The sequence below is a fragment of the Oncorhynchus keta genome, chromosome 31, assembly GCF_023373465.1.
Source record: "Oncorhynchus keta strain PuntledgeMale-10-30-2019 chromosome 31, Oket_V2, whole genome shotgun sequence".
NCBI classification, from domain to species: Eukaryota; Metazoa; Chordata; class Actinopteri; order Salmoniformes; family Salmonidae; genus Oncorhynchus; species Oncorhynchus keta.
The window spans coordinates 21067738-21095487 of NC_068451.1; the positions used below are offsets into that span (position 1 = coordinate 21067738).

Here is a 27750-nt window from a genome sequence, read left to right on the forward strand (position 1 = left end):
GCTGGGCTAGACAATCTGGACCCTCTCTTTCTAAAATGATCCGCCTCCATGGCTGCAACCCCGATTACCAGTCTGTTCAACCTCTCTTTCATATCGTCCAAGATTCCTAAAGATTGGAAAGCTGCCGCGGTCATCCCCCTCTTCATCCCCCTCTTCAAAGGGGGTGACACTCTAGACCCAAACTGATACAGACCTTTATACATCCTGCCCTGCCTTTGTAAAGTCTTCGAAAGCCAAGTTAACAAACAGATTAACGACCATTTTGAATCCCACCGTACCTTCTCCGCTGTGCAATCCGGTTTCCTAGCTGGTCACGGGTTCACCTCAGCCACGCTCAAGGTACTAAACAATATCATAACCGTCATTGATAAAAGACAGTACTGTGCAGCCGTCTTCATCGACCTGGCCAAGGCTTTCGACTCTGTCAATCACCGTATTCTTATCGGCATAATCAACAGCCTTGGTTTCTCAAATGACTGCCTCACCTGGTTCACCAGCTACATCTTAGATAGAGGGCCTGTTGTCCGGACCTCTGGCAGTCTCTATGGGGGTACCACAGGGTTTATTCTCGGGCCGATTCTTTTCTCTGTATATATCAACGATGTCACTCTTGCTGCGTGTGATTCTTTGATCCACCTCTACGCAGACGACACCATTCTGTACACATCTAGCCCTTCTTTCGACACTGTGTTAACAAACCTCCAAACGAGATTAATGCCACACAACACCCCTTCCATTGCCTCCAACTGCTCTGAAGCGCTAGTAAAACTAAATGCATGCTCTTCAACCGATCGCTGGATTAGCATCACTACTCTGGATGGTCCTGACTTAGAATGTATGGACAACTACAAATACATAGGTGTCTGGCTAGACTGTAAACTCTCCTTCCAGACTCATATTAAACATCTCCAATTCAAAATAAAATCTAGAATCGGCTTCCTATTTCGCAACAAAGCCTCCTTCACTCACGGGAGCCAAACATACCCTCGTAAAACTGACTATCCTACCAATCCTCGAGTTCAGCGATGTAATTTACAAAATAGCCTCCAACACTCTTCTCAGCAAACTGGATGCAGTCTATCACAGTGCCATTAGTTTCGTCACCAAAGCCCCATATACCACCCACCACTGCGACCTGTAGGCTCTCGTCGGCTGGCCCTCCGCTACATATTCGTCGCCAGACCCACTGGCTCCAGGTCATCTATATGTCTTTGCTAGGTAAATCTCCGCCTTATCTCAGCTCGCTGGTCACCATAACAACACCAACCCGTAGCACGTGCTCCAACAGGTATATCTGACTGGTCATCACCAAAGCCAACACCTCCTTTAGCCACATTTCCTTACAGTTCTCTGCTGCCAATGACTGGAACGAATTGCAAAAATCACTGAAGTTGGAGACTTATTAGAGTTATATCTCCCTCACTACCTTTAAGCATCAGCTATCTGAGCAGCTTACCGATCACTGCAGCTGTACAAAGCCCATCTGTAAATAGCCCATCCAAGTACCTACCTCATCCCCGTTTTTATTTACTTGATTTGCTCTTTTGCACATCAATATCTCTACTTGCACATCATCATCTGCACATCTATCACTCCAGTGTAAATTGTTAAGTTGTAATTACTTCACTACTATGGCTTATTTATTGCCTTACCTCCTTACGCAATTTGCACACACTGTATATAGACTTTTTATATTGTGTTATTGACTGTACGTTTGTTTATTCCATGTGTAACTCTGTGTTGTTGTTTGTGTCGCACTGCTTTACTTTATCTTGGCCAGGTCGCAGTTGTAAATGAGAACTTGTTCTCAACTGGCATATCTGGTTAAATAAAGGTGAAAAAAAAGAAAAAAAAGAGAGTACATTTTAAAGTTAGGGTTTAATAAATGTTAGTAGCTCTGTAATGCATTTCAGATACTCACTATATCATGTGTATTTAAGAACTCCTCACCTCACCCCTCTCGTCACACCCCCAAAATCCTCATGGTTCTATAGTCAATTCTTGTTCAGACCTCTGTCACCCTATTCTTGATCGAGCTGCCAGTAAATAAAGATGTGTCTCTCATATCCTGTTTCAATAACAATGGTATGGTTTCCATGGTTGGTTTTATTTGTGTAAGTTTTCCTCGCCCGTCTCCTATTGACATTCACTTCAGCCATGTTCTGTTGACATACACTTAAAACATCCATATGTAAGTAACGAGCACTTCTTCTAATCCATGTTTAAATATTGCCTTAAAACAATAAATTAAAAGCACATGATCATTTGAATAATTTGAAAGTACATTGTTATTTTATATTATAAATGAATCCATGAATATGTTTTATTTTATATATATTGATGTAGATTGAGGTAACATTTTATGAAACAGATGTTTGTTTCCAATTTCTTTTAAAAGTATTGTTTATGAGGAATAATACAATGTTTAAATTTGTATTTTTTTATTTCACCTTTATTTAACCAGGTAAGCTAGTATTTGCAACTGCAACCTGGCCAATATAAAGCATAGCAGTTCGACACATACAACAACACAGAGTTACACATGGAATGAACAGAACATACAGTCAATAACACAGTATATATACAGTGAGTGAAAATCAGGTCAAATAAGGGAGTTAAGGCAATAAATAGACCATGGTGGTGAAGTCATTACAATATGGCAATTAAACACTGGAATGGAAGATGTGCAGAAGATGGATGTGCAAATAGAGATACTGTGGTGCAAAAGGAGCAAAATAAATAATTACAGTATGGGAATGAGGTAGATGTATGTATGCCTAATGTAAATATTTTGGTTAGATGGAAACTTCAGACACGCAGTCAATATATGCATGACAGTCATGCATATGCTATGTTGACTTAATAAGAACGGTAATTCAATATTTTGTCAAGGATGTGTTATTTTTTATCCATCCTCTTCACAATATAAGACACCCTCTCATCCCTCCCTGTCTGTTATATCCTTCACGGTCCCACCAACAGGTAAAGTACGAACATCAAGTCAGTCTTTTGGATTAGAAACAATGGTGAATAGAATCAGTTGAAGACCAAATTATTACAGAGCTGAAAGTGAATTGAAATAAACTATTTCTTATCTTTGTAAATACATGTACAATGTATTAATGCAAACTAATTTATATTTACAAAATATTTGTCATTTTTTGATGGATATAAATGAATGAAAGTAAATGCATTTAAAATGAATTATATTTGTTTTCTCTCCTGTCATTAGCTTTTCTATAATATAATCTAAAACAAAACTAATTTAGTTTTTACATCCATTTTCCATTTTTCCCATGTCATTTGTTGACTGTGCATTTTAGGTTCCAGACATGGAGCCAAGTTTCCTGCTTTGTGTGGCTGTCAGCCTATTCAGAGGTAAGAATCACAGTTTACCTTTCAATATTACATGTCATGTAATCACTACCAGAATTGAGCAAGTTGATTATTTGTTAATATCTAACATTATGGTGAAACATAAATACAGTAGCTTGGCAAATGAAATCTTTCTTGCCTCCTCTAATTAGATAGTACATTTATGTTGTTTGTTCTGCAGGGCACACTATATTATAGACATGTAATACTGGTTATAAAGCTATGCAGGGGGAAGCGACAGCATCTGTACTGTTATGTACACAAACATTTGTATACAATCATGTCATTCAAGCAAAAACTAATTATTTTGCGCCTTACTAAATTGACACTTGACAGTCAGTGAATTCAACAAGAGCAGTCGGAGCGAGACAATTGTCCTGTATTTAAGCTATAGTAAACTATTCAATATTAAACTGATATTACATTAGTCAAATGGTTGCAAAAAGAATACAGATGCTCATCTGTAACATTGTCTTTCTTCCTTTATGTTTAGTGGTCAGTGGATCATGCCCAGTGGGGCGGGAGTTCATTACTGCCTTTATGCCTAACTATTTGCTGAGCTACCATGATGATCAGAGTCTTCAACTGGCCATAACCACACAGGATTATCCAGCCATTGTTCAAATTCAGGTCAATGCAATCGGTTTCTCCACCTCAGTGAAAATAGATAAACAGAACACCAAATGGATCGCCATACCTGGTAACGCTGAAATTGGGGGTCCAGGAGCTTCCACCAAAACAGTGCAGGTCACCTCCAACTCTGACATCTCAGTGGTGGCCTTCAACTACAAGTTCTCAACCGGAGACAGCAGTGTGGTCTTCCCAACTGACCAGCTGGGTACTGACTATGTGGTCTTCACCCCCGATGAGGGTCCAAGCAACATGCACAAGCTTATGTCTATTGTCAATGGCAAAGAGCCCAACAAGATCACGATCATCCCTGTCTCCAACATAAATCTCAGTGGCGTGGATTCCTGGAAGCAAAGACAGGCGGTGATTGTTACCATGGACCCATACCAGGTCTATCTCTACCAAAGCTACACCACATTCACTGGGACCAGGGTCAAAGCCAAGTTCCCTGTGGCGGTCCTGGGGGGACACGAGTGCGTTGCAGATGGAGGCCGCTGCAATCACGTCTACGAACAACTGCTACCAGTACAGAGCCTCTCCACCAATTACCTGGTTCCTTCCATGCACATGTCCAATTCAACTGACTTTGTAAACATTGTGGCCTCAGAGGACAACACTCTAGTGAAGATCTTTGAGGGAAAGGTATCCACTGCTAAAGAGCTGAAAGAGGGGCAGGCGTATGTGGTTTCTGTCCAACCCAAATATCCGCTGATCATCAAAAGTGATAAGAAGGTCATGGTGATGTACTTCAGCAACAACAAGCCCTACGATCCGTTCCTCACCAACATCCTCCCAACGTCTGATCTGGCCAACGAGTGGTCGGTAGACACGCAGAGCAAATTCGAGAGCACATTGGTCATTGTCTCCGAGAGGGAAGGGATCAAAACCGTTAAAGTCTGTGAGAAAAATACATGTGTGAAATCTCTCCAATGGACATCATTCAACTCAGACCCTAAGTACATGTGGGTAAATGTTCCATTGGGAGAGCAGCAACAGCATTTCTCCATCAAAGGCGACTCCCTCATGGCTGTTTACGTTTATGGTGGCATGCCAAGAGACGGCTACGCCACAACAGGAGTATGTTCCAAAGGTACGCTATTTAATTGACACATCCACTTAACTGGCCTATTGACTGCCCCTCAACACCTCCCTCATTAAATAGGACAACTATTAAACAACACAATGCAACGCAACACAAAAAAAAACAACACAACAAATGCACTGCATGAAAACTAGAATTAGTCTTGAACGTTGCTTCTGTACTCCCTCAGGCACTGCCCCACCCACTCTACCACCAGACCCCTGTGAGAAAGTCAAATGCAGAGAAAAAGAAGAATGTACAAAGGGGGTTTGTGTCCACATCTCCAAAGCAACATGCAGGGCTGTGGGGGACCCCCACTACCTCACCTTTGATGGGGAGCGGTTTGACTTCCAGGGCACCTGCTCTTACGTCATGGCCACAGTTGTTAAATCTGAACCTGGTCTCATCCCGTTCACTGTCCTGACCAAGAACAACCACAGAGGGAACAAGAGGGTGTCTTTCGTGAGGAAAGTCTCAGTCACGGTCTATGGGCTGACTGTTGTGATCAGCACGCATAAAGGGAAGGTTGAGGTGAGTAACAAGAGACCATAGGGAAATGATCAGAGTTGGGGTCGGTTCCATGGTAAATTTGGTCAATCCAGGAGATGAACTGAGTGGTTTTTCCATATGCTTATTGATCTTTTCTTAGGTGAATGGTGAGACTGTCTACCTGCCTGTGACCCTGGCCGGAGGAAACCTAACGGTGGTGTATAGTGGCAGCTATGCTGTTCTGAAGACAAACTTTGGCCTGAAGGTTATGTACGACTGGAACATGAAGTTCTACATCACTGTCCCCAGCAGCTACTTCCGCACCCTGGGTGGGCTCTGTGGGAACTACAACGGGGATAACAATGATGAGTTCACTAACCCCAAAGGTAACAAGGAACCCACAGTGGTGAAGTTTGCCCAGAGCTGGAGAACTGAAGATGGCGACTTGTTCTGTCATGATGACTGCCAAGGGGAATGTCCTATCTGCACTCCAGCTCTCCAACAGAAATACAAGGGAGAGAAGTTATGTGGTCTCTTGGCCAAAAAAGATGGCCCATTCGCAAGCTGCCACAAGGTCCTGGACCCAGGCGTGTTCATGGACAACTGTGTCTATGACGTCTGCATCAATGAAGGCATCTACCAGTTCCTCTGTGAAAACTTGAAAAGCTACAATGATGCCTGTTTGGCCGAGGGGGTCAAAATTAGCCCTGAGTGGAGGACAATCACTGCATGCCGTGAGTTTCTTTCTTTCCAGACATTTCATAAAGATTTTTAGATTGCACTTTTCACTATTATTTACATATATTTTCTAATTTCACATTTGCAGCACTGGAATGTCCCTCAAACAGCTATTATGAGGCGTGTGGCACAGCTTGCCCTGCATCTTGTTCAGATCTAGATGCCGAAGCAAAGTGCAAGGAACCCTGTGTGGAGACCTGTCAATGCAACAAGGGCTTTGTCCTCAGTGGAGACAAATGCATCTCCAAGGGGAGCTGTGGCTGCTCTTATGAAGGACGATACTACCTGTCTGGAATGAAGTTCTGGGAAGATGACAAATGCACAAAGCAGTGTGAATGCAATCCAGCAACAGCCAAGGTTGAATGCAAAGCAACAGCATGCAAGAAATCAGAGGTGTGTGGCCTGCAGAGTGGTAAGAGAGATTGTTACCCAACATCTTATGCCACCTGCCAAGGTTCAGGCGACCCCCACTACCGCACGTTTGATGGCAAGAGGTTCAACTTCCAGGGAACGTGTACTTACGTTCTCTCCAAATTGGTCAGCAAAGACGACAGATCTCTGGCATCTTTTGAGGTGCTTGTAAAGAATCAGAATAGGGGGAGGAACACGGCAGTGTCTTACACAAAGACAGTCACCATCACTGTCTTCAGAAACATCATCATCATGAGTAGGGACAACCCTGGCAAAGTATTGGTAAGCTACCTTAAAATGTTATCCATTCCTAATGAATGACATAATTGCCTTCTGGGTCTATTTTGTCAATTAGCTTTTATGATTATATAACTACTTAATGTAAGAAGAAATATCAGGACATTATCATCCTTCATGTTCCATTCAAGTTTCGTTCTCTCTTCCCAGGTCAACAACCAGTATGTGAACTTGCCATTTGATGTAGAAGACGGCCAACTGTCCATCTTCCGCAGTGGGTATTTCGGGGTGGTGAAGACCAAATTTGGCCTGACACTGAAGTTCAACTGGAACAGCCACGTCTCCCTAACCCTCCCCAGCTCCTACTCAGACCTCGTCGGAGGGCTCTGCGGAAACTGGAATGGCCAACGGAACGACAATCTCCTCAAACCAGACAGGAGCCCTGCTAACACCCCAACAGTATTCGGGGACAGCTGGAAAGTGGGGAACGACCCTGGCTGCTCCAGCGACTGTGACGGCAAGAAGTGCCCCACCTGTGACCACAGCCTGATGCTAGATTACCAAACAGGGAAATATTGTGGCAGGATCACAGACAAAAACGGTCCGTTCAAGTACTGCCACGCCAAGGTGGACCCCAGAGAGTACTATGAGGACTGTGTGTTTGATATGTGTATGTACCGTGGCCATGCCTCTGCCCTCTGTAATGCCCTCAGCACCTACACCACCGCCTGCCAGGATGCCCCTGCCAAGGTGGAACAGTGGAGGTCGGACAGCTTCTGTCGTAAGTAGTGCACAGACACACCTCATCAGATGTATATTTCAAAACAACTACTGTAACAATTTTGATCATTACGATAAGTCAGAAGTGATTTGTCTAGCTAACAGCTTATGGTTCCAACATTAAATGCTATCATGTTTGACCTAATGTGTTGTAGCGTCTTCCTGTAAGACCAACAGCCACTATGAGGTGTGTGCCTCAGGCTGCCCCCAGACCTGCAGCGGCCTCGATGAGCCTGAGAGCTGTGGGAACTCCCTGTGCACTGAGGGGTGTGTCTGTGACGAAGGGTTCATACTGAGCGACAGCGAGTGTGTGCTGCTGGCTGAATGTGGCTGCGTTCACCAAGGCCAGTACTACCAGATGGGCCAGGTGTTCTTCCCTAACGGCCAGTGCAAAGAGCGCTGTGTGTGTAACAAGGATGGAGACGTGGAGTGTAATGTAAAGTTTGCCTGCGGTCCCAGTGAGAAGTGCCAGGTCCAGGACGGGGTGCAGGCCTGTGTTCCCATGAGCACAGGCACCTGCCATGTGAGCGGGGCCAGGAGATTCCACTCGTTCGATGGCAGCTGCTTCAACCTACACGGGGACTGTGTGTACAAAATGTCAGAGGTTGTGGAGAAAGACGGATCGATGGCTCCATTTGTTGTATCAGTGCAGCAGTTGACCAAGATGGATGATGCAATGGTCACCAGGAGGGTTGACATACAGGCCTACAAATACAAGATATCTATGTCTCCCAGAGTTATATGGGAAATAATGGTAGTTTTCTGTCTTGATCTACTAATTTCAGTATTAAAAAGCAACACTTCATTAGAAAAACTGATGTTTTCAATCTTTTCTCCTTTCACAGGTGGATGAAGTTGCAGCAAATCTCCCACTGTCACTCGGAGATGGAAAGGTCAGGGCCTACCAGAACGGCATTAACATCGTCGTGGTAACAGACTTTGGCTTGATGGTGACCTACGACACCGTTGCTGGCGCCATCATACAGCTTCCATCCACTTACAAAGGTGTTACCGGTGGTCTCTGTGGCAACTATAATGACAAGAAGGAGGATGACTTCCTGCTGCCCAGTGGGTTGCAGGAGCCGTCTGTGGAGAAGTTTGCAGCGGGGTGGTTGGTGGTTCAGGAAGGGGTCAAATGTCAGACAGGATGTGACGGTGGCTTGAAGTGTCCTCCCACCAGTGGACCCCCGCCGGCTTGTAGCATCATAAAGTCACCCAAGGGTCCATTTGCCCAATGCCATGCTGTTGTGCCACCACAAGAGCACTTTGAGGAGTGCATGAAGGAGGGAGAGGGTGGGGATGCCCTGTGCCGCCACTTACAGACATATGTGACTTTCTGTCAGGTATCCGGTGGCCTTGTCAGCAGCTGGAGATCTGACCAGTTTTGTCGTGAGTGAATTTTGATATTTGAAGTTAATTGACCGTATCCTGGTTTATCTTAGTGTGCAATATTTTTCTGACCTAATGCTCTGCTGAAAAACAATTGAAGCTGAAGCTGATTTAAGTTTTTTGATAACATGCATCTCCTCCCATTTCCATCTGTCCTCCAGCTCTGACGTGTCCAGCTAACAGTCACTATGAGTTGTGTGCCGACACCTGTTCTTCTACCTGTTACTCTCTCAGCGAGTCTCCAAAATGTCCACTATGCCAGGAGGGCTGCCAGTGTGACGACGGCTTTGTGTTTGATGGTGGCAAGTGTGTCCTACTGGAGAACTGTGGCTGTGTGGTTGATGGACACTATTACAAGGTGATCACTGGTTTATTGTGTATCGACAAATAAACTGCCATATCATATATTAACAAATCTATGTTATCCTAAAGTGATTATTACAAATATAGGTGGTACAATATTGGTTATAGCTCAGTTTAAGCATGGCGCTTGTAACGCCAGGGTAGTGGGTTATCCCCGGGACCACCCATACGTAGAATGTATGCACACATGACTGTAAGTCGCTTTGGATAAAAGCGTCTGCTAAATGGCAAATATAGGCCTATATCTGTTCTACGCTAAATGCAAATATAAAGTGGAAATAATATAATCAATCACTATCCTTGGTAAATACATGTATTGTTTACAATCATCCTATGGTTACCACCATAGTATAAACACTCAATGATATCATTGACATGTTTTGCTGGTTTTCAGTCTGGCCAGTCTGTGATCCTGGGAAACTGTTCTGAGACCTGCAGCTGTGCCGCAGGAGTGTTCACCTGCAAGAACTCACAGTGCAAAGAGGGTCAGAAATGTGGGATGAAGAATGGAGTCGTGGACTGCTACAGCACAGGTAAAAAAATACATTAATAATAATGAAACCAAACAGATATGGCTTTGTGTTAGTACATTTGGACGTAGAATTATGGACTTTATTGATGTTCTATTTTGATATTACTATGAGCAAGATATGTCAGCATCTCTAATGCACATTTTGTCAGACCCCTGTGAGGACACTGAGTGCCGTGAGAAAGAAAACTGTGTGGTGATGAACAATAAGGCGATATGTGTGGCCCAGTCCAAGGCCACCTGCAGGGCTGTGGGGGACCCCCACTACCTCACCTTTGATGGGGAGCGGTTTGACTTCCAGGGCACCTGCTCTTACGTCATGGCCACGGTTGTTAAATCTGAACCTGGTCTCATCCCGTTCACTGTCCTGACCAAGAACAACCACAGAGGGAACAAGAGGGTGTCTTTCGTGAGGAAAGTCTCAGTCACGGTCTATGGGCTGACTGTTGTGATCAGCACGCATAAAGGGAAGGTTGAGGTGAGTAACAAGAGACCATAGGGAAATGATCAGAGTTGGGGTCGGTTCCATGGTAAATTTGGTCAATCCAGGAGATGAACTGAGTGGTTTTTCCATATGCTTATTGATCTTTTCTTAGGTGAATGGTGAGACTGTCTACCTGCCTGTGACCCTGGCCGGAGGAAACCTAACGGTGGTGTATAGTGGCAGCTATGCTGTTCTGAAGACAAACTTTGGCCTGAAGGTTATGTACGACTGGAACATGAAGTTCTACATCACTGTCCCCAGCAGCTACTTCCGCACCCTGGGTGGGCTCTGTGGGAACTACAACGGGGATAACAATGATGAGTTCACTAACCCCAAAGGTAACAAGGAACCCACAGTGGTGAAGTTTGCCCAGAGCTGGAGAACTGAAGATGGCGACTTGTTCTGTCATGATGACTGCCAAGGGGAATGTCCTATCTGCACTCCAGCTCTCCAACAGAAATACAAGGGAGAGAAGTTATGTGGTCTCTTGGCCAAAAAAGATGGCCCATTCGCAAGCTGCCACAAGGTCCTGGACCCAGGCGTGTTCATGGACAACTGTGTCTATGACGTCTGCATCAATGAAGGCATCTACCAGTTCCTCTGTGAGAACTTGAAAAGCTACAATGATGCCTGTTTGGCCGAGGGGGTCAAAATTAGCCCTGAGTGGAGGACAATCACTGCATGCCGTGAGTTTCTTTCTTTCCAGACATTTCATAAAGATTTTTAATATAATAATAATAATAATAATAATAATAATAATATATGCCATTTAGCAGACGCTTTTATCCAAAGCGACTTACAGTCGTGTGCATACATTCTACAATGTGTGCATACATTCTACGTATGGGTGGTCCCGGGAATCGAACCCACTACCCTGGCGTTACAAGCGCCATGCTCTACCAACTGAGCTACAGAAGGACCAAAAGTGCAATTTTTAGATTGCACTTTTCACTATTATTTACATATATTTTCTAATTTCACATTTGCAGCACTGGAATGTCCCTCAAACAGCTATTATGAGGCGTGTGGCACAGCTTGCCCTGCATCTTGTTCAGATCTAGATGCCGAAGCAAAGTGCAAGGAACCCTGTGTGGAGACCTGTCAATGCAACAAGGGCTTTGTCCTCAGTGGAGACAAATGCATCTCCAAGGAGAGCTGTGGCTGCTCTTATGACGGTCGATACTACCCGTCTGGAATGAAGTTCTGGGAAGATGACAAATGCACAAAGCAGTGTGAATGCAATCCAGGAACAGCCAAGGTTGAATGCAAAGCAACAGCATGCAAGAAATCAGAGGTGTGTGGCCTGCAGAGTGGTAAGAGAGATTGTTACCCAACATCTTATGCCACCTGCCAAGGTTCAGGCGACCCCCACTACCGCACGTTTGATGGCAAGAGGTTCAACTTCCAGGGAACTTGTACTTACGTTCTCTCCAAATTGGTCAGCAAAGACGACAGATCTCTGGCACCTTTTGAGGTGCTTGTAAAGAATCAGAATAGGGGGAGGAACACGGCAGTGTCTTACACAAAGACAGTCACCATAACTGTCTTCAGAAACATCATCATCATGAGTAGGGACAACCCTGGCAAAGTATTGGTAAGCTACCTTAAAATGTTATCCATTCCTAATGAATGACATAATTGCCTTCTGGGTCTATTTTGTCAATTAGCTTTTATGATTATACTACTTAATGTAAGAAGAAATATCAGGACATTATCATCCTTCATGTTCCATTCAAGTTTCGTTCTCTCTTCCCAGGTCAACAACCAGTATGTGAACTTGCCATTTGATGTAGAAGACGGCCAACTGTCCATCTTCCGCAGTGGGTATTTCGGGGTGGTGAAGACCAAATTTGGCCTGACACTGAAGTTCAACTGGAACAGCCACGTCTCCCTAACCCTCCCCAGCTCCTACTCAGACCTCGTCGGAGGGCTCTGCGGAAACTGGAATGGCCAACGGAACGACAATCTCCTCAAACCAGACAGGAGCCCTGCTAACACCCCAACAGTATTCGGGGACAGCTGGAAAGTGGGGAACGACCCTGGCTGCTCCAGCGACTGTGACGGCAAGAAGTGCCCCACCTGTGACCACAGCCTGATGCTAGATTACCAAACAGGGAAATATTGTGGCAGGATCACAGACAAAAACGGTCCGTTCAAGTACTGCCACGCCAAGGTGGACCCCAGAGAGTACTATGAGGACTGTGTGTTTGATATGTGTATGTACCGTGGCCATGCCTCTGCCCTCTGTAATGCCATCAGCACCTACACCACCGCCTGCCAGGATGCCCCTGCCAAGGTGGAACAGTGGAGGTCGGACAGCTTCTGTCGTAAGTAGTGCACAGACACACCTCATCAGATGTATATTTCAAAACAACTACTGTAACAATTTTGATCATTACGATAAGTCAGAAGTGATTTGTCTAGCTAACAGCTTATGGTTCCAACATTAAATGCTATCATGTTTGACCTAATGTGTTGTAGCGTCTTCCTGTAAGACCAACAGCCACTATGAGGTGTGTGCCTCAGGCTGCCCCCAGACCTGCAGCGGCCTCGATGAGCCTGAGAGCTGTGGGAACTCCCTGTGCACTGAGGGATGTGTCTGTGACGAAGGGTTCATACTGAGCGACAGCGAGTGTGTGCTGCTGGCTGAATGTGGCTGCGTTCACCAAGGCCAGTACTACCAGATGGGCCAGGTGTTCTTCCCTAACGGCCAGTGCAAAGAGCGCTGTGTGTGTAACAAGGATGGAGACGTGGAGTGTAATGTAAAGTTTGCCTGCGGTCCCAGTGAGAAGTGCCAGGTCCAGGACGGGGTGCAGGCCTGTGTTCCCATGAGCACAGGCACCTGCCATGTGAGCGGGGCCAGGAGATTCCACTCATTCGATGGCAGCTGCTTCAACCTACACGGGGACTGTGTGTACAAAATGTCAGAGGTTGTGGAGAAAGACGGATCGATGGCTCCATTTGTTGTATCAGTGCAGCAGTTGACCAAGATGGATGATGCGATGGTCACCAGGAGGGTTGACATACAGGCCTACAAATACAAGATATCTATGTCTCCCAGAGTTATATGGGAAATAATGGTAGTTTTCTGTCTTGATCTACTAATTTCAGTATTAAAAAGCAACACTTCATTAGAAAAACTGATGTTTTCAATCTTTTCTCCTTTCACAGGTGGATGAAGTTGCAGCAAATCTCCCACTGTCACTCGGAGATGGAAAGGTCAGGGCCTACCAGAACGGCATTAACATCGTCGTGGTAACAGACTTTGGCTTGATGGTGACCTACGACACCGTTGCTGGCGCCATCATACAGCTTCCATCCACTTACAAAGGTGTTACCGGTGGTCTCTGTGGCAACTATAATGACAAGAAGGAGGATGACTTCCTGCTGCCCAATGGGTTGCAGGAGCCGTCTGTGGAGAAGTTTGCAGCGGGGTGGTTGGTGGTTCAGGAAGGGGTCAAATGTCAGACAGGATGTGACGGTGGCTTGAAGTGTCCTCCCACCAGTGGACCCCCACCGGCTTGTAGCATCATAAAGTCACCCAAGGGTCCATTTGCCCAATGCCATGCTGTTGTGCCACCACAAGAGCACTTTGAGGAGTGCATGAAGGAGGGAGAGGGTGGGGATGCCCTGTGCCGCCACTTACAGACATATGTGACTTTCTGTCAGGTATCCGGTGGCCTTGTCAGCAGCTGGAGATCTGACCAGTTTTGTCGTGAGTGAATTTTGATATTTGAAGTTAATTGACCTTATCCTGGTTTATCTTAGTGTGCAATATTTTTCTGACCTAATGCTCTGCTGAAAAACAATTGACCTGCATCTCCTCCCATTTCCATCTGTCCTCCAGCTCTGACGTGTCCAGCTAACAGTCACTATGAGTTGTGTGCCGACACCTGTTCTTCTACCTGTTACTCTCTCAGCGAGTCTCCAAAATGTCCACTATGCCAGGAGGGCTGCCAGTGTGACGACGGCTTTGTGTTTGATGGTGGCAAGTGTGTCCTACTGGAGAACTGTGGCTGTGTGGTTGATGGACACTATTACAAGGTGATCACTGGTTTATTGTGTATCGACAAATAAACTGCCATATTATATATTAACAAATCTATGTTATCCTAAAGTGATTATTACAAATATAGGCCTATATCTGTTCTACGCTAAATGCAAATATAAAGTGGAAATAATATAATCAATCACTATCCTTGGTAAATATATGTATTGTTTACAATCATCCTATGGTTACCACCATAGTATAAACACTCAATGATATCATTGACATGTTTTGCTGGTTTTCAGTCTGGCCAGTCTGTGATCCTGGGAAACTGTTCTGAGACCTGCAGCTGTGCCGCAGGAGTGTTCACCTGCACGAACTCACAGTGCAAAGAGGGTCAGAAATGTGGGATGAAGAATGGAGTCGTGGACTGCTACAGCACAGGTAAAAAATACATTAATAATAATGAAACCAAACAGATATGGCTTTGTGTTAGTACATTTGCACGTAGAATTATGGACTTTATTGATGTTCTATTTTGATATTACTATGAGCAAGATATGTCAGCATCTCTAATGCACATTTTGTCAGACCCCTGTGAGGACACTGAGTGCCGTGAGAAAGAGAACTGTGTGGTGATGAACAATAAGGCGATATGTGTGGCCCAGTCCAAGGCCTACTGCTGGTTGTTCGGTGACCCTCACTACAGCACGTTCGATGGCCAGCCCTTCTCCTTCATGGGTACCTGCTCCTACATTCTGGTGAATACGACGGGCAAAGATCCCTCCCTGCCTCAGTTCAGCATCCAGACTAAGAACGAGCCGCGCGTCAACTCCAAAGGCTCCTTCCTCAAGTCAGCCGACATAGACCTGAGTGGTCACAGGATCACCATTCTCAGTGGCCAAAGAGGGACAGTGGAGGTGGGTGGCTTCCAGTTATACTTGATACAGATTTTCCACGTTGAAGTTGAGTGTAAGAATCCTCTATGCTCTCCATCCGCTTTAAGTCCTCTTTAATTCCTCTTCTCTCTCTCTTGTCACAGATTGATGGCATTAGGTCTGACCTCCCTGTGAGTTTGGAGTCTGGCAACATCAGAATCACAGAGTCTGGTATCCAAGGGACCATCCAGACAGATGTTGGCCTGAAGATCACTTTTGACTGGACAGCCTTCTTCATGGTGACCATCAGCAGCAGTTACTACGACAACCTCGGTGGCATTTGTGGCAACTACAATGGTAACAAAACAGACGACTTCACCACTCCCACAGGTGTGCTTTCGGCAAATACCACGGCGTGGGTGGCATCCTGGAGTGTTGCTGACGATGATCCATTCTGCCGGCATGTCTGTAATGGCAACTGCCCCACGTGCTCAGAACCAGACCGGGCACTTTATACTGGACCAAAGTACTGTGGTTTGATGACAGACGGAGGGGGCCCATTTCACCAGTGTCATAAGAAAGTGCCAGTGAAGGAGTTTGCCTCAGACTGCCTCTATGATGTGTGTCTGAATGAGGGTCGACAGGAAGTGTTGTGTGAGACCTTGGCTAACTACGTGGCCAAATGTCAGCAGGCTGGGGCTGTTGTCTCACCACTGTGGAGAAAGGCCTCCAACTGCCGTAAGTTCTCAGCAAAAACAAAAGATCACATTTATGAACTCAGACATTCTGAAATGTGTAAAATGAATTTGCAGAATGTATTAGGACTACATTTGATGTTTGTTTTTTCTCAACTCAAACAGCCCTGGTTTGCCCATACCACAGCCACTATGAGCTATGTGGCACTGCCTGCCCTGCTACCTGTGCCATTCCCAATGTCCCCGAGATCTGTTCCAAAGTCTGTGTTGAAGGTTGCCAGTGCGACATGGGTTACGTGCTCAGTGGTGAACACTGTGTCATCAAGGAGACAGGGTGTGGCTGTACACACAATGACCATTACTACCTGCCTGAAGAAACCTTCTGGGAGGGCAACACATGTCAGAGTAAGTGTGTGTGCGACGGAGCCACACAGAAGTTGGTGTGTATGCCTAGGAAGTGCAAGGCTAGTGAGCACTGTGAAGTGGTCAACGGGGTTCAGGACTGCTACCCTTTCAGCTTCAAGACCTGCTCAGCACAGGGGGACCCCCACTTCCGCACCTTTGATGGGAAGCGCTTCGACTTCCAGGGAAACTGTATTTACAAGCTGGCGGGGGTCTGCTCCAAAGATCCTGATCTGGAGAGCTTTGAGGTGACTCTGGAGAACAACAACAGGGGCAGCACCAGAGTCTCCTACGCCAAGGTGGTGACTGTCATTGTGTTGGGAAGTAGTTACACCGTCACAGGTGATTATCACGGCAAAGTCCTGGTGAGTAATAAAGGTCCTATCTATTTTGTATAATATCCTGTTTTGAAGGGGGAAAAAACAGTCTTACGGAATAGTATCCATTCCACTCTCTATTTTTACTGGACTGTATTTAGGTGAACGATGTCCTGACATCTCTGCCATACTACTCCAACAACACTGAGGTTCAGATCTACAGAAACAGACGTTTTGCTGTACTGGAGACTCATTTCGGTCTCAAGGTCTCCTTCGACTGGTCCAGCGAGGTGAGGGTGAAGGTCCCGAGCACCTACCACAATGCCATCTGTGGTCTCTGTGGCAACCTCAATGACGACCCTGATGACGACCTGCTTCTGCCCAACGGGAAAAAGCCCATGAGTCCCAAGGAGTTTGGAAACAGTTACTGGGTAGCTGACGTACCGGGCTGCTCCCACGAGTGCAAAGATTGTGCCGTTGTAGACATCCCCCTTATAAAGCCCAAATATGTCAGCGCCTGTGATGTCATTGTGGATAAGAGTGGTCCCCTCAGAGACTGCATTGGTAGAGTGGACTCTGATGAGTACAAAGAAGACTGCATCTATGACATGATCCTCAACAATGGCCTACTGACGGCAGCCTGTGACATCATCACCAACTATGTGGAAGAGTGTCAGGAGAAGGGAGGGAAAATTGAGGTCTGGAGGAGTAAAGACTTCTGCCGTAAGTTCTCTGATTTTGTATCACTAATCTTCAGGTTTATAATGAGTCGCAATTCATAAATTCTTTAAACAGGAATCTGACAGTAAAATTAGACTGAAAATTCGAAACCCTACATTTTAAATGAAATCCTGAAACTGTAAAATTGTAACTGATTCCACAGACCGTTCTTTCTCCCTGTGTGTTTTCAGACCTCCCCTGTCCAGAGAACAGTGTCTACAGCCTCTCGGCCTCCGGGTGCCCGGCCACATGCTATTCCATGTCCTCCGCCCCAAGATGCACCACTCCTCCAGGGGAGGGCTGTCAATGCAAACCTGGTTTCCTGCTGAGCGATGACAAGTGTGTCCACATGAAGAACTGTGGCTGTCACCACAAGGGTCGCTACTTTGTGTCCGGCGAGGTCTTCTATAAGGAGAACTGCCACCACCGCTGCAGCTGTAACTCCGGCGAGATGGCCTGTGAGGTGGCGCCCTGCGGTCCGAAGACCACGTGTGCGGTGGTGAAGGGGGTCAGGGGCTGTTACATTATCAGCAGCAAAGATTCAAACAACCAGTCATGGATTGAAAAACTCCTTAAAAAATATGGAAAACCTGTACATATCAAGTTTGGAGGCTAGAACATTTTCATTTTCAAATAAGATCTCATGGATCTAAAATATTCTTTAAAAACTTCCCTTTCATGTCCAGGTTGTAGGCATTTCAACATAAAATAGTACAATTACCTTCAAATGACCTTCTGTATGTGATAACATATTCTGAACTATATAATGTTGTGAGGGATTATGAGTACTCATGCATGGAATTGTTATTTAACTCTGTATTTGTTATAATCCAAATATAATCCCATAATTGTGATCAGATTATCTCTGTATGCATGTATCTCTGTCTATCCTTTAGTCAAGATAATTTTCAATCCAAATGATAATAACTGACAATCAATAGCTCTGACCAATCCCTGAGATCTGTAATAATAATAATAATTAGTCAAAGGCTCAGTTTAGGCAAAAAGATAGTACAGTTTATTCAGAGAATATTCTTAAATCCATTATACAAAGACATCCACTTTATAGCTGCGCAAATACTTCCACACAAACAGTAGGTATCCTACGCACATACTTCCACACAAACAGTAAGTGAGTTTTATCCATCTCTATAGTTCCTACCACTGTATCACTGCCCAGCCAACAGTTCCATCCCCCCGAGATTAGGGAAACCTTGAGAAGTACTCCCTGTGCCCTCATAGGTTCCTCAGAAGCCTAGCCAGCTCGGCCCAAACACAGTTTATCACAGTTTTTTCTTCTTCGGCACACACATACAAGTTCAAATCCTAAGCTACGCCTTGCTCAGACAGTCTGTGTTTAAGATACTATACAGATATATTGTTTTACCCTCATTCTGACTAAAACTACACATATCATCAGATTATCATTTTATGATTCTAATCAATTTCATACAATTATAAGGTTTCAGAGTGAATTATTTCATCATTATCTTTCAACATTATTTTATCACCTTCACAACTTTCAAAAGCCTAGTAATAAACATATAGCAGCAAAATGAGTCCGTGTCATCTGTTTATCCAGCATTTAGTAGTAATGGTGGAATTACTACAGTTTTGGTTTAATCAGATAACTCAAAACCTCTCAATTCATTCAAACAAAACGGTTGAGTATATTAATCTTGTATATGCCATGCCATATTATATACTGCCTCTGCCCACTGGGCACAGATGTCAGTTCAATGTCTAGTTTTGAATTATTACTTGTGAGGTATTGAGTGAAATCAGCAACACGTGTCACCATGTCATTAGATTTTCGGTTAAAAGTTTGGTGAAAAAAAGACAATGACCTTATATTGATGACTTTTTTGCAAATCCAATCAGTTTTTCACATTAATTCTATGTCATAATATAGATTTTTGGGGGTTGAAATTACTTCGGAAACAACGTTGATTCAACCAGTTTTTGCCGAGTGGGTGTTATTGCAAAATAACACAAATCAGTTTGGTGGTTTGGTTATGGTATTGTTGTGACTATTGGAATTTCTTTCTCTCCAAACAGCATACGTTTGACAGTAATTTCAGCGAAATAGATGTTTTATGATGACATCAGTACTTCTCCACAACAACCCAGTCTTCAATAAGAAGAATTTGCCCTGCCACTGCTGGTCAGATAACACACAGCTGTTGGTACTACGTTCTTGGATCAAAGATTGTATTGATTATATATTTTCCGGAATACAACTCTCTTTCCTACAGGGCTAAAGCCACTATGCACTGTTAATACATTCTACAGTTATCTCTGTTAACTCTACTCTCCCTGCCAGGTACGTTTTATCTTTGTTTCAGTTAATTATACATGTTAGGGTTAGGGTTTTCTCATCACAAGGACAATGATGTTTTCAATCGCTGTTTTCAGGCACACTGGCACAGACCTGGTCTGTCTGGTACCGTGACAGGGACACGATTACCGATATATGTGCATCAAAAGGCTCATCAGTGGTATTTGACTGTATATACAGCTACCCAGCTACCCAGATAGTTAGAGGAAAGATATGGTTCACTCCGAGAGGCGATACAAAACTAGACGGCTCACAGCAAGGAGATGGAGTGTTTAACACATGTGGACTGACTAATAAATCAAGATACAGTGGAAGAACAGAGTTTTATGACCAAGACAATAACTGCACACCGAAACTCAACAATGTGACTGAAGATGACAGTGGCAGATTCTTCTTCAGATTTGAGTCAAATACAAGTAATCACGCCCCTCAGATTTACAGGGTCATTGGGTGTCAGGTAAATCTAGATTTTATGTGCATGTCATCATACCAAACAATTAAGGTATTACCTAATGCCAGTTATTAACCCTTCAACAAGTCCTATAATTTGTTATACATGTTTCTTCTTCATGTCAGTCTTATCCCTAAAGTTAAATGAAAATGGCTCTGTTAAAGAGAGAGACAACGTCACCCTGGCCTGTACCCCATCCACCTGTAAACCTCCTCAAACTGAGTTCCTCTGGTTTAAAACAGGGATGAAAACTGCCGAGGGCCCAAGAAGGTGACACTTTATTTTTGCACTGAAACATGCAAAACCTCCCTGAAATGCAGGTTTTAACTAATTAAACAACAAAAAATATGATCTGCATGACCCGTTTCCGTGTGTAAAATAAAAAGTGAATAATGTGAACATAACTCACAGCTAACAAATGTAAAGAAAGCAATCCAATCTTATTTGTTGCCTTGGATTTACTGCAAATGACACTCAAGCCTTGAGAAAAAAAAACAATACACTAATATTGCAGTTAACCCTGATAGCCTTTATAATAGAATGCTTGTGACCACACACATAAATATTGCACTTGGGAAATGCTGCATTCTGTTGTTATGTAAACGATTGACTGAGCCTTGGATACAGCCAGTATTGCTCCAAATGTGCATCACTCGTTTGCTTACAGCCAGTAGTGATCCAACCCCCCCAAAACTTTTCTCATCGAATCTATACAAATCACATAGGTCACCTATTTTGGATTCAAAACGGCAAATTTCGCCAAAAGGTGACTAGTTTGCATCCCTGGTTTGAGGATGGCCACCCACTCCCTGGTGGGCAGTATCGCCTAGGTCCACTTTCCTCTAATGACACTGGGTGCAACTCCCGTGGTCTGGGACAAGGCACGTCTACACCAATACTGCTGGATGTGAGATGTAAGTCAGCAAGATTTTTTCAGTAGTCAGCTATCTTCAAGTTGTTGTTTTCTCTTCTCAGTGGCCAATGTAAATTTCAGTTGGCCTGGTTGATTCATTGTCTGTATTAATGTATAAATGCAGTACTACTAACATACAATCAAATTAATACACACAGAACAATGTTGTTTTCTGTACGTCTGCTACCAGATGCTCCAAGGAACGTTTCTGTTAAGGTCAGCCCGAGCCACGAGGTAGTGAAAGGCAGTCGTCTGACTCTGACCTGCAGCAATAACGCCAACCCTGCAGAAGAGACCTACACCTGGTTTCAGAGGACAGGAACGCTAACTTCACTAAGATTAGGGATGGGGAAAGAACACACCTTCCTCAAAATAGATTCTGATGACAGTGGACTGTACTTCTGTATGGCCCAGAATGCCGTTGGATCACAGAACTCTACAGAACTGGAGTTGAAAGTTAAAGGTACTGCAACACTTCTGCACTTCTTGTATGTCACACTGTTGTGATGTCTGCCCTGTGTATCTCAACAAAACAATGGCAGACAGGGATATGAAGTTACAATATATGATGTTGCATGTTATCTGTGGAATATTTTGGAGTAAATATTTTATATTCAAAACAATGGTCTGATCAGTTTTAATTGTGTATTTTCTCTTGTGTTCCAAAATCATCCCATTTAATGGTGGTCCTGGCAGCATTGGAGGCTCTCTTCCTTGTCACAGCAGTGATTGTGGTGCCCCACATGTACATAAAAAGGTGAGTGGTTTGAAAATGTCTTATAAAGTACTAAACATATATTATAGTGCACCGAAGGGTCCTCTCTCCCCTATCTCTTCTTTAGAAATGTATATAATTATATTCACCCCATTCCCCTCCATCTTCAGCTGTGTACACAAATGAAAATACACTGTCTACAGGCTTGATGTCGTAATCATGTCACAACTGAGACTTTCACAACTTCTTTATTTCCAATGTTCTTTCGAAAAGATTTACCGTACTGGCATCGACAACCACCAACTGTTGGTTTGGTTGGCCCACAGTGGAAAGTTACTAAAAAGCATAACAGGCTATTTAGTTAGCCCTTATGGCTGAATTCTCACTTTGTTGTATCATCCACAGACAGAAGTTGAATACGGCCGAGAAGAAGCTTCCAACCAAACCAGTCCCCCAGGTAGGTGATCAGAGGAAAGTAAAGTATGAACAGTGGCCTTACTGTGGTTGTCATTGCAAATGTGGTTGTCATTGCGAATGGGCTATGTTGTCATTGCGAAACAAACCTTACACATGGAATTTATTGTTCTGTTTTTCTTAAATAAAAAACAGCTTGTATGAAAGTTGAATGGTTTACCATGTGGAAATCAATCCCATTGAACTTTGAGTTAATTAAAATATGCCAATGAGTAGAAAGAGAGTCATTCTATGCCTGGGGCCAGTGCTCAGTATTTTGACTGTATTCTGACTGTTAGTTACAGAAAGCAACCTTGTCTAGACCAGAGGACATCTATGAAAACATGAAATGGTCAGCCAAGCCGATCACTGATCCTGATGACATGAACTACGCAGAGCTCAATATCAGGCCTGCTCCTTCACCCAGGTAAATAAACACAGAGTGAGTGAGACACTCAAAGTAAATTGCACAAGGAAAATATTGTGTATCAAAAGCATTGCATAATAACTTGCAAAAAACGTGTCCCCAACAATGCAACAACAGGCTTACATTACGTAGTATCTGTAATATAGTAATAACTACTAGGTAAATACAAATATAGATCTGCACTAAAACCTGTTCCCTTTAAAAGGATGCAGCGGAATAACAAGGCAGAGGATGACGATGCAGTTATCTACAGACAACTGCAAACACACTGAGGTGGTCAGAGAACTTTGATATCTAGACCTCAAGGCCTACAATATGGTAAACTCAAGAAAAGTGAATGAAAAAAATTATGTTTAAGTCACGTTTTTTAAATAGCAAAATACAAGCTGTTATACTGTATGTGTATGTACAAACAATGTACAGTGTACAATATACAAAATAAACAGTAAAAAGTGGATAATTATACAAATACAAACATAAAATGATTACATGAGCACACAGGGTATTCCATTTAACAACAGATTATTAAAAAATAAGTATATCATATTGCTCTGTAATATATGAGCTCTGTATATTTCTCATGATTACAACACTTGAAGAGATGTAATTTTGACACGTCGTTATTTGTTAATGTGATTATGCTGTATATTCAATGTGGAAACATGTTAATATGTTAGGATAAACTGTCCTTATCACATAATGGTATGTCATTGTCACGGCTCTCGTCGTAATGAGGATCGGACCAAAGCGCAGCGCTGTAAGTGTGCATGATATTATTTGATCACAAAACACTCTAACAAAATAAACAATAGAGAAAACAGAAACAGTTCTGTAAGGTGCATAAACTATACAGAAAACAACTACCCACAAAACACAGGTGGGAAAAAGGCTGCCTAAGTATGATTCCCAATCAGAGACAACGATAGACAGCTGTCCCTGATTGAGAACCATACCTGGCCAAAACATAGAAATAAAGAAACTAGAATGCCCACCCTAAGTACCCTGGCCTAACCAACATAGAGAATAAAAGCCTCTCTATGGCCAGGGCGTGACAGTCATTTATAGATTTTTTTGCAGATTAAAGTGAATATAGACTTCAATAAACAATGAGTTATGATTCAATTAACTTCTTTGGGATAGGGGGAAGCATTTCCACTTTTGGATAAATAGCGTGCCCAGAGTGAACTGCCTCCTACTCAGGCCCAGATGCTAATATATGCATATTATTATTAGCATTGGATAGAAAACACTTTCTAGTTTCTAAAACTGTTTGAATGATGTCTGTGAGTATAACTGAACTCATATGGCAGGCAAAAACCTGAGAAAAAATCCAAACAGGAAGTGGGAAATCTGAGGTTTGTAGTTTTTGAACTCACCCCTATTGAATACACAGTGGGATATTGATTATGTTGCACTTCCTAAGGCTTCCACTAGATGTCAACCGTCTTTAGAAAGTTATTTCAGGCTTCTCATGTGATGTGGGACCGGATGGGAGCTCTTTGAGTCAGTGGTCTGCCGACAGCCTTTCACTTGAGAGATAGCTGTCGTTCCATTGCTTTTCAACAGACAATGGAATTCTCCGGTTGGAACATTATTGAACTTTTATGATAAAACATCCTAAAGATTGATTCTATACTTAGTTTTTTTGTGTGAATTTTACCCCGTTTTCTCCCCAATTTCGTGGTATCCAATTGTTTTTTAGTAGCTACTATCTTGTCTCATCGCTACAACTCCCGTACGGGCTCGGGAGAGATGAAGGTTGAAAGTCATGCGTCCGCCGATATGCCGATACACAACCCAACCAAGCAGCACTGCTTCTTAACACAGCGCGCATCCAACCCGGAAGCCTGGCAACCTTGGTTAGCACGCACTGCGCCCGCCCGAACAAACGGAAGTCGTGACAGTACATGAATATAAAAGCAAGGAAATGTAACACTTAATAGGAGATTACACAGGGCTGGATGAAATTACAACCATCTCTTGATGTTAGACTTTACAATTCACAGATAACTTTCCGAATCCTTATCCTTTCTGAACTTGGACTGTCCTGGGAACTCTCCAAAAACATCTAAGTCCCCCTTACTCACAATACTTCCTCCTTTCTACTTTGGCATTTACAGGTTCCATTCTTCAGATACTAGGATCCCACTTCCTGTTCAGTAACTCAGACCTCTGTGGCAGGATCTCCAATGGGGGACCTTTTCCTGATAAGAAATGATAGGTCAGGTTAGAAATAAAATACAAATCAATACAACTAGCCATGTAACTATTTAATGAGTCAGTAGCTCAGTAACTAAATACGCACATGCAAATACAGGAAAATAAGACTAATTAGCCTATTAATTCCCGTGTTCGTCAGCTCAAGTCATGAAAGACTCTAGCAGTGGCAAGTGGGTGGTGGCTACCTAACAATTAAAATGGGTATCAAAAAATGGCTAAGGGTGTCACTTTGCACATGGGTATATTAGTGGTAATGGGATTTATATGTTTAAATGAATGATTAGAATATTCCACCCTGAAACCATATGATTGTATGAAATTGATCAGAATCATGAGATTATTTTAATGATGTGTGTGGTTTTAGGCAGTAGAATTATATATCCGTGAGTGTAGTTTTTAGTCAGAATTAGGGTATAACAATATATCTGTACAATATGTCTATTATAGTATCTTAAAAACAGACTGTCTGAGCAAGATTCGGTGCCGAACTTGGCATGGACCCTAACCTTTGTTGGCTGGGTAGCAGGACAGTGTGTGCGTAGGATACCTAATGTTTGTGTGTGAAGGTATGTGCGTGTGTGCATAGGATACTTAATGTTTGTGTGTGAAAGTATGTGCGTAAGAAGCCAGTATAAAATGAATGGTTTTGTACAACAGACCAACGCTCTCAAGAATGAACATTTTGACGATTTAGCTGGGCCTCCGCCTGTTTCATTCGACCAGTATCTTACAAATTCTGTGTTGCAGACTGAGTAGAATAAATTATTTGGGTTATGAACATTGAGAACATAATTATCGTAACAAGATAATTGTGTAGTCTAGAGCGATTTCCTAGGTTAGCTAGCCAGCTATTGTCGTTCTTTTAACTCAACGTAACGTAAACAACACTGCTAGCTAGCCAGCTAGCCCCCGAATAGTAGCACTGTAGAAACTATTACACTCAACGGAACGACTTGATTAGTGTAGTGCCAACAACGCAGCTACTGCCAGCTAGCCTACTTTAGCAGTACTGTATCATTTTAATCATTTTAGTCAATAAGATTCTTGCTACGTAAGCTTAACTTTCTGAACATTCGAGACGTGTAGTCCACTTGTCATTCCAATCTCCTTGCATTAGCGTAGCCTTTTCTGTAGCCTGTCAACTATGTGTCTGTCTATCCCTGTTCTCTCCTCTCTGCACAGACCATACAAACGCTCCACACCGCGTGGCCGCGACCACCCTAATCTGGTGGTCCCAGCGCGTACGACCCACGTGGAGTTCCAGGTCTCCGGTAGCCTCTGGAACTGCCGATCTGCGGCCAACAAGGCAGAGTTCATCTCAGCCTATGCCTCCCTCCAGTCCCTTGACTTCTTGGCACTGACGGAAACATGGATCACCACAGATAACACTGCTACTCCTACTGCTCTCTCCTCGTCCGCCCACGTGTTCTCGCACACCCGAGAGCTTCTGGTCAGCGGGGTGGTGGCACCGGGATCCTCATCTCTCCCAAGTGGTCTTTCTCTCTTTCTCCCTTTACCCATCTGTCTATTGCCTCCTTTGAATTCCATGCTGTCACAGTTACCAGCCCTTTCAAGCTTAACATCCTTATCATTTATCGCCCTCCAGGTTCCCTCGGAGAGTTCATCAATGAGCTTGATGCCTTGATAAGCTCCTTTCCTGAGGACGGCTCACCTCTCACAGTTCTGGGCGACTTTAACCTCCCCACGTCTACCTTTGACTCATTCCTCTCTGCCTCCTTCTTTCCACTCCTCTCCTCTTTTGACCTCACCCTCTCACCTTCCCCCTACTCACAAGGCAGGCAATACGCTTGACCTCATCTTTACTAGATGCTGTTCTTCCACTAACCTCATTGCAACTCCCCTCCAAGTCTCCGACCACTACCTTGTATCCTTTTCCCTCTCGCTCTCATCCAACACTTCCCACACTGCCCCTACTCGGATGGTATCGCGCCGTCCCAACCTTCGCTCTCTCTCCCCCGCTACTCTCTCCTCTTCCATCCTATCATCTCTTCCCTCTGCTCAAACTTTCTCCAACCTATCTCCTGATTCTGCCTCCTCAACCCTCCTCTCCTCCCTTACTGCATCCTTTGACTCTCTATGTCCCCTATCCTCCAGGCCGGCTCGGTCCTCCCCTCCCGCTCCGTGGCTCGACGACTCATTGCGAGCTCACAGAACAGGGCTCCGGGCAGCCGAGCGGAAATGGAGGAAAACTCGCCTCCCTGCGGACCTGGCATCCTTTCACTCCCTCCTCTCTACATTTTCCTCCTCTGTCTCTGCTGCTAAAGCCACTTTCTACCATTCTAAATTCCAAGCATCTGCCTCTAACCCTAGGAAGCTCTTTGCCACCTTCTCCTCCCTCCTGAATCCTCCCCCTCCTCCCTCTCTGCAGATGACTTCGTCAACCATTTTGAAAAGAAGGTCGACGACATCCGATCCTCGTTTGCTAAGTCAAACGACACCGCTGGTTCTGCTCACACTGCCCTACCCTATGCTCTGACCTCTTTCTCCCCTCTCTCTCCAGATGAAATCTCGCGTCTTGTGACGGCCGGCCGCCCAACAACCTGCCCGCTTGACCCTATCCCCTCCTCTCTTCTCCAGACCATTTCCGGAGACCTTCTCCCTTACCTCACCTCGCTCATCAACTCATCCCTGACCGCTGGCTACGTCCCTCCCGTCTTCAAGAGAGCGAGAGTTGCACCCCTTCTGAAAAAACCTACACTCGATCCC

At 44.1% G+C, this 27750-nt stretch overlaps 2 protein-coding genes across 2 annotated transcripts in view; one reads left to right on the forward strand and one right to left on the reverse strand.

Moving 5' to 3' along the window:
- The first annotated feature begins 2945 nt into the window (after nucleotides 1–2945).
- On the forward strand, nucleotides 2946–19062 carry LOC118374541 (IgGFc-binding protein-like). The gene is made up of 24 exons (XM_052489917.1): nucleotides 2946–2982; nucleotides 3324–3378; nucleotides 3869–5095; nucleotides 5277–5617; nucleotides 5736–6309; nucleotides 6402–7006; nucleotides 7172–7742; nucleotides 7897–8495; nucleotides 8587–9130; nucleotides 9292–9488; nucleotides 9888–10026; nucleotides 10175–10500; nucleotides 10619–11192; nucleotides 11496–12100; nucleotides 12263–12833; nucleotides 12988–13586; nucleotides 13678–14221; nucleotides 14354–14550; nucleotides 14800–14938; nucleotides 15086–15414; nucleotides 15537–16110; nucleotides 16233–16834; nucleotides 16948–17509; nucleotides 17698–19062. Exons 2-24 carry the CDS (start codon nucleotides 3333–3335, stop codon nucleotides 18120–18122), a joined length of 10890 nt encoding a protein of 3629 aa, XP_052345877.1. The 5' UTR covers nucleotides 2946–2982; nucleotides 3324–3332; the 3' UTR covers nucleotides 18123–19062.
- Nucleotides 19063–24898: 5836 nt separating this feature from the next.
- The window catches only part of LOC118364083 (neural cell adhesion molecule 1-like), a 38065-nt gene continuing 35213 nt past the window's right edge, over nucleotides 24899–27750 (reverse strand). The window contains exon 15 of the mRNA XM_052489922.1: nucleotides 24899–25007. Within this exon, the coding sequence (XP_052345882.1) occupies nucleotides 24968–25007 (40 nt within the window). The 3' untranslated portion in view covers nucleotides 24899–24967. The remainder of the gene's footprint in view (nucleotides 25008–27750) is intronic.